The following is a 13,910-nucleotide window of genomic DNA, read 5'->3' on the forward strand; positions in this document are numbered from 1 at the left end:
GTGTTTCTGAACTTTTTGTTTTCCCCTGAGGTGAGACAGGAAGGCTAGAGGGGCCTGGAGTTGGGTAATTTCCCTTTCTCCACATTGGCTAAGTCTCTGATAAAATCTTTTCCCTTGCGGTGCAGGTCTTTGTCATGGTGAACACTCTGGGTCTAGTTCAAAATAATTAACTTTTCCCCAACCCTGTCAGAAGCACAAAAGTTTTTCTTTGCTTTTTACCATGAGAAGAATTGGTGGGATCCTTGGAGGTAAAACCTACAAAAATATGGGCTGTCCTTAAGACTGTGGCCCCAGGAGTTTCTCACTCTTACACTGGCCTAAACTCTACTTCCAGCAATTCTTCCAAGTTACCCATTAAGTGTTTCCTCCAGTTTATGGCTCTTGCAGCTTCTGCTCCCAATAAGCAGATCTTAGTTTTGAGTTGCTGTATTCATCTGTCTTTCCAGTTTTGTGGGTGATGGCTTTCCCTGTGACCTCAATTCTCTGATAGGTCCAGGAAAAGTCACTGACATTCAGTTTGTTCAGCTTTTTTTTTTTCTTGTTATATGGGAGTGATGACTTTCAAGCTTCTTACATATTAGAGCTGAAACTAGAAGGCCTTCCTATTTTTAAAAATTCCATCAATTTTAAGATCAGGAAACAGGATCACTGTGGTAAGATGAGTAGCTACAGTCGTCTAACTACTAAGCCAGTGCTCCTCTCTTCACAGCCTGCCCCTGGTTCCCGGTAATACATCTCACAGAACCAGCCCGGGGAATACTCCTAGACAAAGCAGATGGTAGAGTAGGAGGGTGTGCTAAGGCAGGGTAAACAGGTGTGATGTTTGAAAAAACAATACATCAAAATCTCCTAACACAGAATGTAATTTAATGGGGGGTGTCTTCATTTTAGCTTTACAAAAGCATTCAGAAAAGGACTCTTTTATTAGTAAACTGCTTTTACAGTGTATGATTAAATTTGCACAAATGTTATATACAAGTCATATCCCTCGAATGTATTCAGAGTCAACTAATGGTACTGAACACTCATTATGTATCTAGATATTCTCACAGGGAAATATTCTGAATCACAAGTCTGGGAGATGAGCTCTTATCTGCAGTGTTTGCATTTTGCAGATTAGGAAACCGTGATTCAGAGATATTGAAGGAGCTGATCCTTGATATGAGAGAAAATAACTAGTGAGGTTGGATCCTTGTCTCCTCTCTGCAACTAATTAGTGATATGACCTTGACCAAGTTATTTAATCTCTCTGAACTATATTTCACAAAGGGAAGAAAAAAAATTATTATCTCCCAGGGTAACTTAGATAGTGTACAAAAAGCACTTATTACAACTATAATAAGATGTAATAGTTATATATAAATTTATATATAGTATTTTGTATATAAGTATATTATTATGGTGATATAATAATTATTATTACTATGGAGTAACTATTATTATAGTAATTATAATTAGTTTATATATAATAATATACTACTAATATACTGGTGGAAGTTACAATATCAAATCATGGAAATAAACTTCACTATATGGCCCCTTATAGAAAAGAGTCAGGGAGAGGACCTTCAAGATGGCGGACGAGTAAGACATGGAGATCACCTTCCTCCCCACAAATACATCAGAAATACAGCTACACGTGGAACAACTCCTACAGAACACCTACTGAACGCTGGCAGAAGACCTCAGACCTCCCAAAAAGCAAGAAACTCCCCACGTACCTGGCCATGTGGCTGACAGGGTCTTGATCCTCCAGCCAGGTGTCAGGCCTGTGCCTTTGAGGTGGGATGGCCAAGTCCAGGACATTGGACCGCCAGAGACTTCCTGGTCCCATGTAATACCAGTAGGTGACAGCCCTCCCCAGAGATCTCCATCTCAAAGATAAGACCCAGCTCCACTCAACACCCAAGTTCCAGTGCTGGACACCTCATGTCAAACAACTAGCAAGACAGGAACACAACCACACCCATTAGCAGAGTGGCTGCCTAAAATAATAATAAGTTCACAGACACCCCAAAACACATCACCAGATGCGGTCCTGCCCACCAGAAAGACAAGATCCAGCCTCATCCACCAGAACACAGGAACTAGTCCCCTCCACCAGGAAGCCTACACAACCCACTGAACCAACCTCAGCCACTGGAGGCAGACACCAACAACAATGGGAACTACAAACCTGCAGCCTGCAAAAAAGAGACCACAAACACAGTAAGTTAAGCAAAATGAGAAGACAGAGAAACACACAGCAGACGAAGGAGCAAAGTAAAAACCCACCAGACCAAACAAATGAAGGGGAAATAGGCAGTCTACCTGAAAAAGAATTCAGAGTAATGATAGTAAAGATGATCCAAAATCTTGGAAATAGAATGGAGAAAATACAAGAAACGTTTAACAAGGACCTAGAAGAACTAAAGAACAAACAAACAATGATGAACAACACAATAAATGAAATTAAAAATTCTCTAGAAGGAATCAATAGTAGAATAACTGAGGCAGAAGAACAGATAAGTGACCTAGAAGATAAAATAGTGAAAATAACTACTGCAGAGCAGAATAAAGAAAAAAGAATGAAAAGGATTGAGGGCAGAGGGGAGACCTTCGAGACGGCAGAGGAGTAAGACGTGGAGATCACCTTACCCCCAACAAATACCTCAGAAATACATCTACATGTGGAGCAACTCCTACAGAACACATACTGAGTGCTGGCAGAAGACCTCAGACTTCCCAAAAGGCAAGAAACTCCCCACGTACCTGGGTAGGGCAAAAGAAAAAAGAAAAAACAGAGACAAAAGAATAGGGACGGGACCTGAACCTTGGGGAGGGAGCTGTGAAGGAGGAAAAGTTTCCATACACTAGGAAGCCCCTTCACAGGTGGAGATGGTGGGTGGTGGTGGGGAAGCTTCAGAGACACGGAGGAGAGCACAGCAACAGGGGTGCAGAGGGCAAAGCGGAGAGATTCCCGCACAGATGATCGGTGCCGACCAGCACTCACCAGCCTGAGAGGCTTGTCTGCTCACCCGCCAGGAGAGGTGGGGGCTGGGAGCTGAGGCTTGGGCTTCGGAGGTCAGATCCCAGGGAGAGGACTGGGGTTGGCTGCGTGAACACAGCCCGAAGGGGGCTAGTGCACCACAGCTAGCCAGGAGGAAGCTGGGAAAAAGTCTGGAACTGCTTAAGAGGCAAGAGACAATTGTTTTGGTGTGCACGAGGAGAGGGGATTCAGAGCACCACCTAAATGAGCTTCAGAGATTGGCACGATCTGCGGGTATCAGTGCAGACAACAGACATGGGCATGAGATGCTAAGGCTACTACTGCAGCCACCAAGAAGCCTGTGTGCAAGCACAGGTCACTATCTACACTTTCCCACCCGAGAGCCTGTGCAGCCTGCCACTGCCAGGGTCCCATGATCCAGGGACAACTTCTCCGAGAGAACACATGGCGTCCCGCATGCTGTTGCAACGTCATGCCGGTCTCTGCCACTCACCCCACATTCAATACCCCTCCCTTCCCCAGGCCTGAGTGAGCCAGAGCCCCCTAATCAGCTTCTACTTTAACCCCATCCTGTCTGGGGGGGAACAAGACTCTCTCAGGCGACCTACATACAGAAGCAGGTCCAGTCCAAAGCTGAATCCCAGGAGCTGTGCAAACAAAGGAGAGAATGGGAAATTTCCTCCAACAGCCTCAGGAGCAGCAGATTAAATCTCCACAGTCAACTTGATGTACCCTGCATCTGTGGAATACCTGAATAGACAATGAATCATACCAAAATTGAGGTGGTGGACTTTGGGAGCAACTGTAGACTTGAGGTTTGCTGTATGTGACTGACTGGTTTCTGGTTTTAGGTTTATCTTAGTTTAGTATTTAGAGTTTATTATCTTTGGTAGATTTGTTTATTGATTTGATTGCTCTCTTCCTTTTTAAAAATATATAGATATACATATTTTTTTCCTTTTTCTCTTTTTGTCAGTGTGTATATATATGCTTCTTTGTGTGATTTTGTCTGTATAGCTTTGCTTTTACCATTTATCCTAGAGTTCTGCCTGTCCTTTTTTTTTTAAGGATAGTTTTTAGTGCTTGTTATCATTGGTGGATTTGTTTTTTGACCTGGTTGCTCTCTTCTTTCTTCCATTTTTCTTTTTTTAATTACTTTTTAATTTTTCTATTTTTAATAATTTTTAAAATAACTTTATTTGTTTTTATTTTAATTTTTTATTTCTTTCTTTCGTATTTTCTCCCTTTCAATCTGAGCTGTGTGGCTGACAGGGTCTTGATGTTCTGGCTGGGTGTCATGCCTCTGCCTCTGAGGTAAGAGAGCTGAGTTCAGGACATTGGACCACCAGAGACCTCCTGGCTCCATATAATATCAGACAGTGAAAGCTCTCCCAGAGATTACCATCTCAATGCTAAGACCCAGCTCCACTCAACAACCAGCAAGCTACAATGCTGGACACCCTATGCTGCAAAACTAGCAAGACAGGAACACAACCACACCCATTAACAAAGAGGCTGACTAAAATCATAAGTTCACAGACACCACAAAACACACCACCGGACGTGGTCCTGCCCACCAGAAAGACAAGATCCAGCCTCATCCACCAGAACACAGGCACTAGTCCCCTCCACCAAGAAGCCTACACAGCCCCCTGAATCAACCGTAGCCACTGGGGGCAGACACCAAAAACAATGGGAACTATGAACATGCAGCCTGTGAAAAGGAGACCGCAAACACAGTAAGTTAAGCAAAATGAGAAGACAGAGAAATATGCAGCAAACGAAGGAGCAAAGTAAACACCCACCAGACCAAATGAAGAGGAAATAGGCAGTCTACCTGAAAAAGAATTCAGAGTAATGATAGTAAAGATATCCAAAATCTTGGAAATAGAATGGAGAAAATACAAGAAACGTTTAACAAGGACTTAGAAGAACTAAAGAGCAAACAAACAATGATGAACAGCACAATAAATGAAATTAAAAGTTCTCTAGAATGAATCAATAACAGAATAACTGAGGCAGAAGAATGGATAAGTGACCTGGAAGGTAAAATAGTGGAAATAACTACTGCAGAGCAGAATAAAGAAAAAAGAATGAAAAGAATTGAGGACAGTCTCAGATGCCGCTGGGAAAACAGTAAATGCACCAACATTTGAATTATTGGGGTCTTAAAAGAAGAAGAGGAAAAGAAAGGAACTGAGTAAATATTTGAAGAGATTACCATTGAAAACTTCCCTGCCATGGGAAAGGAAATAGTCAAGTCCAGGAAGCACAGAGAGTCCCACACAGGATAAATCCAAGGAGAAACACACCAAGACACATATTAATCAAACTATCAAAAATTAAATACAGAGAAAAAATATTAAAAGCAGCAAGGGAAAAGCAACAAATAACATACAAGGGAATCCCCATAAGGTTAAGAGCTGATTTTTCAGTAGAAACTGCAAGCCAGAAGGGAATGGCAAGACATATTTAAAGTGATGACAGGGAAGAATCTACAACCAAGATTACCCAGAAAGGATTTTTTTTTTTTTTTTTGCGGTACGCGGGTCTCTCACTGTTGTGGCCTCCCCCGTTGCAGAGCACAGGCTCGGGACGCGCAGGCTCAGCGGCCACGGCTCATGGGCCCAGCTGCTCCGTGGCATGTGGGATCTTCCCGGACCGGGGCACGAACCCGTGTCCCCTGCATCGGCAGGCAGACTCTCAACCACTACGCCACCAGGGAAGCCCCCAGAAAGGATCTTATTCAGATTCAACAGAGAAATTAAAACCTTTACAGACAAGCAAAAGCTAAGAGAATTCATCATCACCAAAACAGCCTTACAACAAATGCTAAAGGAACTTCTCTAGGCAGTAAACACAAGAGAGGGAAAAGACCTACAGTAAAAAAACCCAAAACAATTAAGAAAATGGTAATAGGAACATAAATATCATAATTACCTTAAATGTAAATGGACTAAATGCTCCAACCAAAGGACACAGATTGGCTGAATGGATACAAAAACAGGACCCATATATATGCTGTCTACAAGAGACCCACTTCAGACCTAAGGACACATACAGACTGAAAGTGAGGGGATGGAAAAACGTTATTCCATGCAAATGGAAAGCAAAAGAAAGCTGGAGTAGCAATTCTCATATCAGAAAAAATAGACTTAATAATAAAGACTATTACAAGAGACAAAGAAGGACACTACATAATGATCAAGGGATCAATCCAAGAAGAAGATATAACAATGGTAAATATTTATGCACCCAACATAGGAGCACCTCAATACATAAGGCAAATACTAACAGCCATAAAAGGGGAAATCGATAGTATCACAATCATAGTAGGGGACTTTAACGCCCCACTTTCACCAATGGACAGATCATCCACAATGAAAATAAATAAGGAAACACAAGCTTTAAATGATACATTAATCAAGATGGACTTAATTGATATTTCTAGGACATTCCATCCAAAAACAACAGAATATACTTTCTTCTCGAGTGCTCATGGAACATTCTCCATGATAGATCATATCTTGGATCATAAATCAAGCGTTGGTAAATTTAAGAAAATTGAAATCATATCAGTTATCTTTTCTGACCACAGCCCTGAGACTAGATATCAATTACAGGAAAAAAAAACTGTAAAAAATACATACACATGGAGGCTGAACAATACACTACTAAATAATCAAGAGATCACTGAAGAAATCAAAGGGAAATAAAAATATACCTAGAAACAAATGACAATAAAAACTTGATGACCCAAAACCTATGGGATGCAGCAAAAGCAGTTCTAAGAGGGAAGTTTATAACAATACAATCCTACCTCAAGAAACAAGAAAAGTATCAAATAAACAACCTAACCTTACACCTAAAGCAATCAGAGAAAGAAAAAAAAACACCCCCCAAAATTAGCAGAAGGAAAGAAATCATAAAAATCAGATCAGAAATAAAGGAAAAAGAAATGAAACAATAGCAAATATCAATAAAACTAAAAGCTGGTTCTTTGAGAAGATAAAAAATTTCATAAACCATTAGCTAGACTCATCAAGAAAAAAGGAAAAAGACTTAAATCAGTAGGTTTAGAAATGAAAAAGAAGGAGTAACAACTGACACTGCAGAAATACAGAGGATCATGAGAGATTACTAAAATCAACTATATGCCAATAAAATGGACAACCTGGAAGAAATGGACAATTTCTTAGAAATGCACAACCTGCCGAGACTGAACAAAGAAGAAATAGCAACTATAAACAGACTAATCACAAGGACTGAAGTTGAAACTGTGATTAAAAATCTTCCAACAAGCAAAAGTCCAGGACCAGATGGCTTCACAGGTGAATTCTATCAAACATTTAGAGAAGAGCTAACACCTATCCTTCTCAAACTCTTCCAAAATATAGCAGAGGGAGGAACACACCCAAACTCATTCTATGAGGCCACCAGCACCCTGATACCAAAACCAGAAAATGATGTCACAAGAAAAGAAAACTACAGGCCAATATCTCTGATGAACATAGGTACAAAAATCCTCAACAAAATACTAACAAAGAGAATCCAACAGCACATTAAAAGGATCATACACCATGATCAAGTGGGGTTTATGTTAGGAATGCAAGGATTCTTTAGTATAGGCAAATCAATCAATGTGATACACAAAATTAACAAACTGAAGGATAAAAACCATATGATTATCTCAATAGATGCAGAAATAGCTTTTGAGAAAATTCAACACTGATTTATGATAAAAAACCCTCCAGAAAGTAGGCATAGAGGGAACCTACATAATAACATAATAAAGACCATATATGACAAACTCACAGCCAACTTCATTCTCAATGGTGAAAAACTGAAACCATTTCTACTGAGATCAGCAAGAAGACAATGTTGCCCACTCTCACCACTATTATTCAACATAGTTTTGGAAGTTTTAGCCAGAGCAGTCAGAAAAGAAAAAGAAATAAAAGGAATCCAAATCGGAAAAGAAGTAAAACTGTCACTGTTTGCAGATGACATAATACTATACATAGAGAATCCTAAATATGTTACCAGGAAACTACTAGTGCTAAACAATGAATTTGGTAAAGTAGCAGTTTACAAAATTAATGCACAGAAATCTCTTGCATTCCTATATACTAATGATAAGAAATCTGAAAGAGAATTTAAGGAAACACTCCCATTTACCACTGCAACAAAAAGAATAAAATACCTAGGAATAAACCTACCCAAGGAGACAAAAGACCTGTATGCAGAAAACTATAAGACACTGATGAAAGAAATTAGATATAGTACAACCAGATGGAGAGATATTCCATGTTCTTGGATTGGAAGAATCAACATTGTGAAAATGACTCTACTACCCAAAGCAATCTACAGATTCAATGCAATCCCTTTCAAACTACTAATGACATTTTTCACAGAACTAGAACAAAAATATGACAATTTGTATGAAAACACAAAAGACCCTGAAGAGCCAAAGCAAACTTGAGAAAGAAAAATGGAGCTGGAGGAATCAGGCTCCCTGACTTCAGACTATACTACAAAGCCACAGTAATCAAGACAGTATGGTACTGGCACAAAAACAGAAATATAGATCAATGGAACAGGATAGAAAGCCCAGAGATAAACCCATGCACATATGGTCACCTTATCTTTGATAAAGGAGGCAAGAATGTATAAAGGAGAAAAGACAGCCTCTTCAATAAGTGGTGTTGGGAAAACTGGACAGCTACATGTGAAAGAATGAAATTAAAACATTCCCTAACACCATACAGAAAAATAAACTCAAAATTGATTAAAGACCTAAATGTAAGGCCAGACACTATAAAACTAGTAGAGGAAAACATAGGCAGAACACTCTATGACATAAATCACAGCAAGATCCTTTTGACCTGCCTCCTAGAGAAATGGAAATAAAAACAAAAATAAACAAATGGGACCTAATGTAACTTAGAAGCTTTTGCATAGCAAAGGAAACCAAAAACAAGACAAAAAGACAACCCTCAGAATGGGAGAAAATATTTGCAAATGAAGCAACTGACAAAGGATTAATCTCCAAAATATACAAGCGTCTCATGTAGCTCAATATCAAAAAAACAAACAACCCAATGCAAAAATGGGCAGAAGACCTAAATAGACATTTCTCCAAAGAAGATATACAGATTGCCAACAAACACATGAAACGATGCTCAACATCAGTAGTCATTAGAGAAATGCAAATGAAACTACAATGAGGTGTCACCTCACAATGGTCAGAATGGCCATCATCAAAAAATCTACAAACAATAAATGCTGGAGAGGGTGTGGAGAAAAGGTAACCCTCTTGCACTGTTGGTAGGAATGTAAATTGATATAGCCACTATGGAAAACAGTATGGAAGTTCCTTAGAAAACTGAAAATAGAACTACCATACGGCACAGCAATCCCACTACTGGGCATATACCCTGAGAAAACCATAATTCAAAAAGAGACATGTACCAAAATGTTCATTGCAGCTCTATTCACAATAGCCCAGAGCTGGAAACAACCTAAGTGTCCATCATCGGATGAATGGATAAAGAAGATGTGGCACATATATACAATGGAATATGACTCAGCCATAAAAAGAAGTGAAATTGAGCTATTTGTAATGAGGTGCATAGACCTAGAGTCTGTCATACAGAGTGAAGTAAGTCAGAAAGAAAAAGACAAATACCTCATGCTAACACATATATATGGAATTTAAGAAAAAAAAAGTCATGAAGATCCTAGGGGTAAAACGGGAATAAAGACACAGACCTACTTGAGAATGGACTTGAGGATATGGGGAGGGGGAAGAGTAAGCTGTGACAAAGCGAGCGAGAGGCATGGACATATATACACTACCAAACGTAAGGTAGATAGATAGTGGGAAGCAGCCGCATAGCACAGGGAGATCAGATCTGTGCTTTGTGACTGCCTGGAGGGGTGGGATAGGGAGGGTGGGAGGGAGGCAGACGCAAGAGGGAAGGGATATGGGAACAGATGTATATGTATAACTGATTCACTTTGTTATAAAGCAGAAACTAATAAAAAACAACAACAAAAAAGAAAACAAAACAAAAAGTCATGTACTTAATGTTCATTGCAGCACTATTTACAATAACCAGGACATGGAAGCAACCTAAGTGTCCATCAACAGATGAATGGATAAAGAAGATGTTGCCCATATATACACAATGGAATATTACTCAGCCATAAAAAGAAACGAAACAGTTATTTGTAGTGAGGTGGATGGACCTAGGGTCTGTCATACGAGTGAAGTAAGTCAGAAAGAGAAAAAGAAATATTGTATGCTAACACATATATATGGAATCTAAAAAAAAAGAAAAGGTTCTGAAGAAACTAAGGACAGGACAGGAATAAAGATATAGACATAGAGAATGGACTTGAGGACACAAGGAGGGGGAAGGGTAAGCTGGGACGGAGTGAGTGAGTGGCATGGACCTATATACACTACCAAATGTAAAATACATAGCTAGTGGGAAGCAGCCGCATAGCATAGGGAGATCAGCTCAGTGCTTTGTGACCACCTAGAGGGGTGGGATAGTGAGGGTGGGAGGGAGACACAAGAGGGAGGAGATATGGGGATATATGTATACGTATAGTTGATTCACTTTGTTATACAGCAGAAACTAACACAACATTGTAAAGCATTTATATCCAATAAAGATGTTAAAAAAAGATGTAAAAATTAAAAAAAATAATAAAATAAAAAAAGAAAAGAGCCAGGAACCTCATGAACATGTTCAAAGCTCTAGCACTGGTAGGTCCTACATAATCTTAAATGACAAGAGAAACAAGTTAAAAGTTAGGTTATTTTTGGATGATAAGGCTATTTAGGTCAGCTTTTGTGGAAACATGTTCAGCAAATTCCATCCCAAAGATATTAAACTGAGCAGTGTATTAGGTTCAGGTTTTTGGATACCATTCATGCAGAGCACAATAAAAAAGCTGGAAACCAGTGCTGGAATCAGCTACTGGTGCTCTGGGAACCATTTCCAGGCCCAGTGTTTGCAGATGTCACCAAGAGTTCCTGAAATGGCTGAGTTCTGATGTTGGCTCTTGTAGTGAACCTCCAAGTAGGGATGCACAGCATAGGGCAAAGTCAAAGCTGCAGCATGGGGAAAGCTCAGCCTCACGTACTGACTCTCACCTTGAGCTAAAGATTGTCATCAGAGACATGCAGGGGAAGGGGGCTACTCCACCTGTTCCTTTGGGGCAATACAGTAATAGATGGACAGATGGACAAAGGAGTAGAAAATACTCCACTGTATTTTCAGCTGTATCTATGAGCCAACCCAGAACAGTTCCAATGGCTCCACAGTTCCAATGAGACCCATATCTGTCCTTGACCCCTAAGGGCATCTTTAGACTCCTGGCTTTGTCAAAGTGCCAGACTGGGTCATCTTAAGAGATGCCATGATCACAGTCACCTGGGTACCTCCAAGGTATCCTTAGGACCACAGAGGCCCTCTGGGTAGCCATAAAATAGCACAGCTGTGTGACAGAAGGAGACAGAAACAGGAACCTCAGGGAAAAGTGGGGTGACTAAGGGAGTCTAGTTTGGGGGGAGAGTGGAGTACAGTCAAAAGCAACGTCCCTGGAGAGGCATTCTAGGCAGTACAACTCGTATAGTGAGCAACAGGAAACAACTTGGGCAGACCACTCCAGCTAACCAACAGTTGTAGCCTGAGCCACCAAGGGTTGGAACCTCCAATGGCAACAAGCCTTCAAGGGGCCTCTGACTCATGGGCAGGTGTATCTGTGGTATAGCCAGTGTGTGAACTCCACATTGACGGACGCAGTGAAGAAAGTTTGTCCAAGTGGAATATAGAGGGTGTTCATTTTAATTGACAAGGCAATGGTGGCATGGCAGCACATGGATGTATTTGCTTCAGAGAGTTGACACATGAGCAACTTCGTCAAATACAAGACAAGGACAGATTCTTTTTGGCATAAGTCCCTCAAAAATCATCAAATAAAAATGGCGGAGGAGTGGTGGGACACAGTGCAAGTCAGTTGGCTCATGTGGTGTTTCCTTTCCAGGGGAATTTCTTTCTATGTAAAATCCACACCTGTGTCATCATGGAAACGGCAAAAAAATCTAATCCAGAGGTAATTAACAGTTATAAAGGAAGGATGGAACAGGGCTATGCACCTTTTCATTAAGAAGCCAGGTTTCTTCTTAAGGACTCTAGAAATTCTATGTTAGGTATTTCCATTTTGAAGATAAGGAAACCGTATATTTAAGGGGCTTTTCTTTGATATAAGATAACTAATGAGGTTTTATTCTCATCTCCTTCATTGAAGAAACTTTGTCCAAGTGGAATATAGAGGGTGTTCATTTTAATTGACAAGACAGTGGTGACATGGATGCATTTGCTTAAAAAACAAACTCCTCCCCCCAAGATTCCCCTTTCTAAATAAATGTTCAAAATTACCTAAATTTAAATATTATAGGGAACTCAAAAGAATTCCTTTAGATCCCATGCTATGTAGGAAGTAATATTTATGATGGGTAAAAAGAAAATAAAATACCGGTCTAAGCCAGCCCTTCATATGTCACAGGCAAGTCTTATTATACAACGACCAGTCCAAGACCCGAACCATGGAGAGCATTAATTGAGGGCCTTTCTCCTCTGCAACGTTTCTCCACTCAGGCCATACTCAGGTCTAAACCATTGGTTCTCAGCATGCTGTCCCAGGACCAGTAACATCAGTACCACCTGGGAACTTGTTCGATGTGCAAATTATTTGGCCCCTATTGAATCAAAAACTCTGGGGGTGGGACCTGGGAATCTGAGTTAAGGAGCCCGCCAGGTGATTCTGATGCACCCTAGGATGTGAGCACCACTGCTTTCCACATTGCAGTAGCCTGGTCTCAGGTCCAACAAGCCTGGGGTATGACTCTGAGGCCATGAGATGGGAAGGCTTCAGTGGGCGTGCTTGGGTGGGATTGGTCTGTGACAACAGGATCCCGCTCTGTGTGGCCAAGGTCAGTGCAGTGTCTGCCTTATCACGCTTCCTTGGATATGGAAACCATCAACGCCAAGACAGTTTATTGCTAATGAAGCAAAGTTAGACAGACTCAGTCTTTTGTTTCTGCCATTCCTAATCCTCCTGTCCTGGGCCACTGGCAGAAGTAGCTCATGCCCCAAAGGAAAATTGGGTTTTACGTAAACCAGGGTTTCTCAATCTTGGCACTATTGACATTTTTGTCACGAGGAGCTGTCCTGTGTATTTTCAGCGGCATCCCTGGCCTCTACCCACTACATTCCAGTAGCAGCTCCTATCCCCCCTCCCCTCCCGCTAAGACGTGACCATCACAAATGTTTCCAGATGTTGCTTCCGAGAGCAAAACTGTACTGGGTTGAGAGCCACCAACTGAAACCAAACCATTTCCTTCAAAGTGGTAACAAAGGAGGGATGCGGTGGGAAGAGGAGCAGGCTCCCAGCGGCCCCCGGGGTGACTCACACTGTAGGAATGACCACGCTTCTGTCTCCACTGCACCAGCACTATCTGGGCGATGACCAGGGCACAGAGGAAGATGAAGATCATCTCCATGTGCGTGGACTCATGGCCCCGGTGCATCCTGTACACCCTCTCCTGCTGTAGGCTGGAACCAGCAAAGGAGGTCAGCTGAAAAAGCCCTCAACTCCGGCACATTTAGCAGAACAAGAAAAATAGGTGGGACTTACAAGAAGCAACTGGGAATTTCAAAGGTAGGGTTTTTGAAGCTTTGGTTACAAAGTTTTCCAAAGTCCTTCTTGGTTCCTCCCTTTGCCCTGGGCTTGGGGAAGGGACAGTGGAGAGAAGGAGCCTGAGTTTGTCAGCAAAACCAATTCCTCTCCGGCCTTAGCTTTCCCACGTGCTTTTGGCCTCAGCCTTGTCCTTTCAAGGAAAGTG

The 13,910-nt window shown here is 41.2% G+C and overlaps 1 protein-coding gene across 1 annotated transcript in view; it reads right to left on the reverse strand.

Moving 5' to 3' along the window:
- The window catches only part of RNF175 (ring finger protein 175), a 65,322-nt gene extending 51,712 nt beyond the window's left edge, over positions 1 to 13,610 (reverse strand). Inside the window, 1 exon segment of the mRNA XM_081228148.1 lies at positions 13,479 to 13,610. Coding sequence (XP_081084274.1) covers positions 13,479 to 13,595 — 117 coding nt within the window. The 5' untranslated portion in view covers positions 13,596 to 13,610.
- Positions 13,611 to 13,910: the final 300 nt, after the last annotated feature.

The sequence above is a fragment of the Mesoplodon bidens genome, assembly GCF_964165515.1.
Source record: "Mesoplodon bidens genome assembly, chromosome: 1".
Taxonomy (NCBI): domain Eukaryota; kingdom Metazoa; phylum Chordata; class Mammalia; order Artiodactyla; family Ziphiidae; genus Mesoplodon; species Mesoplodon bidens.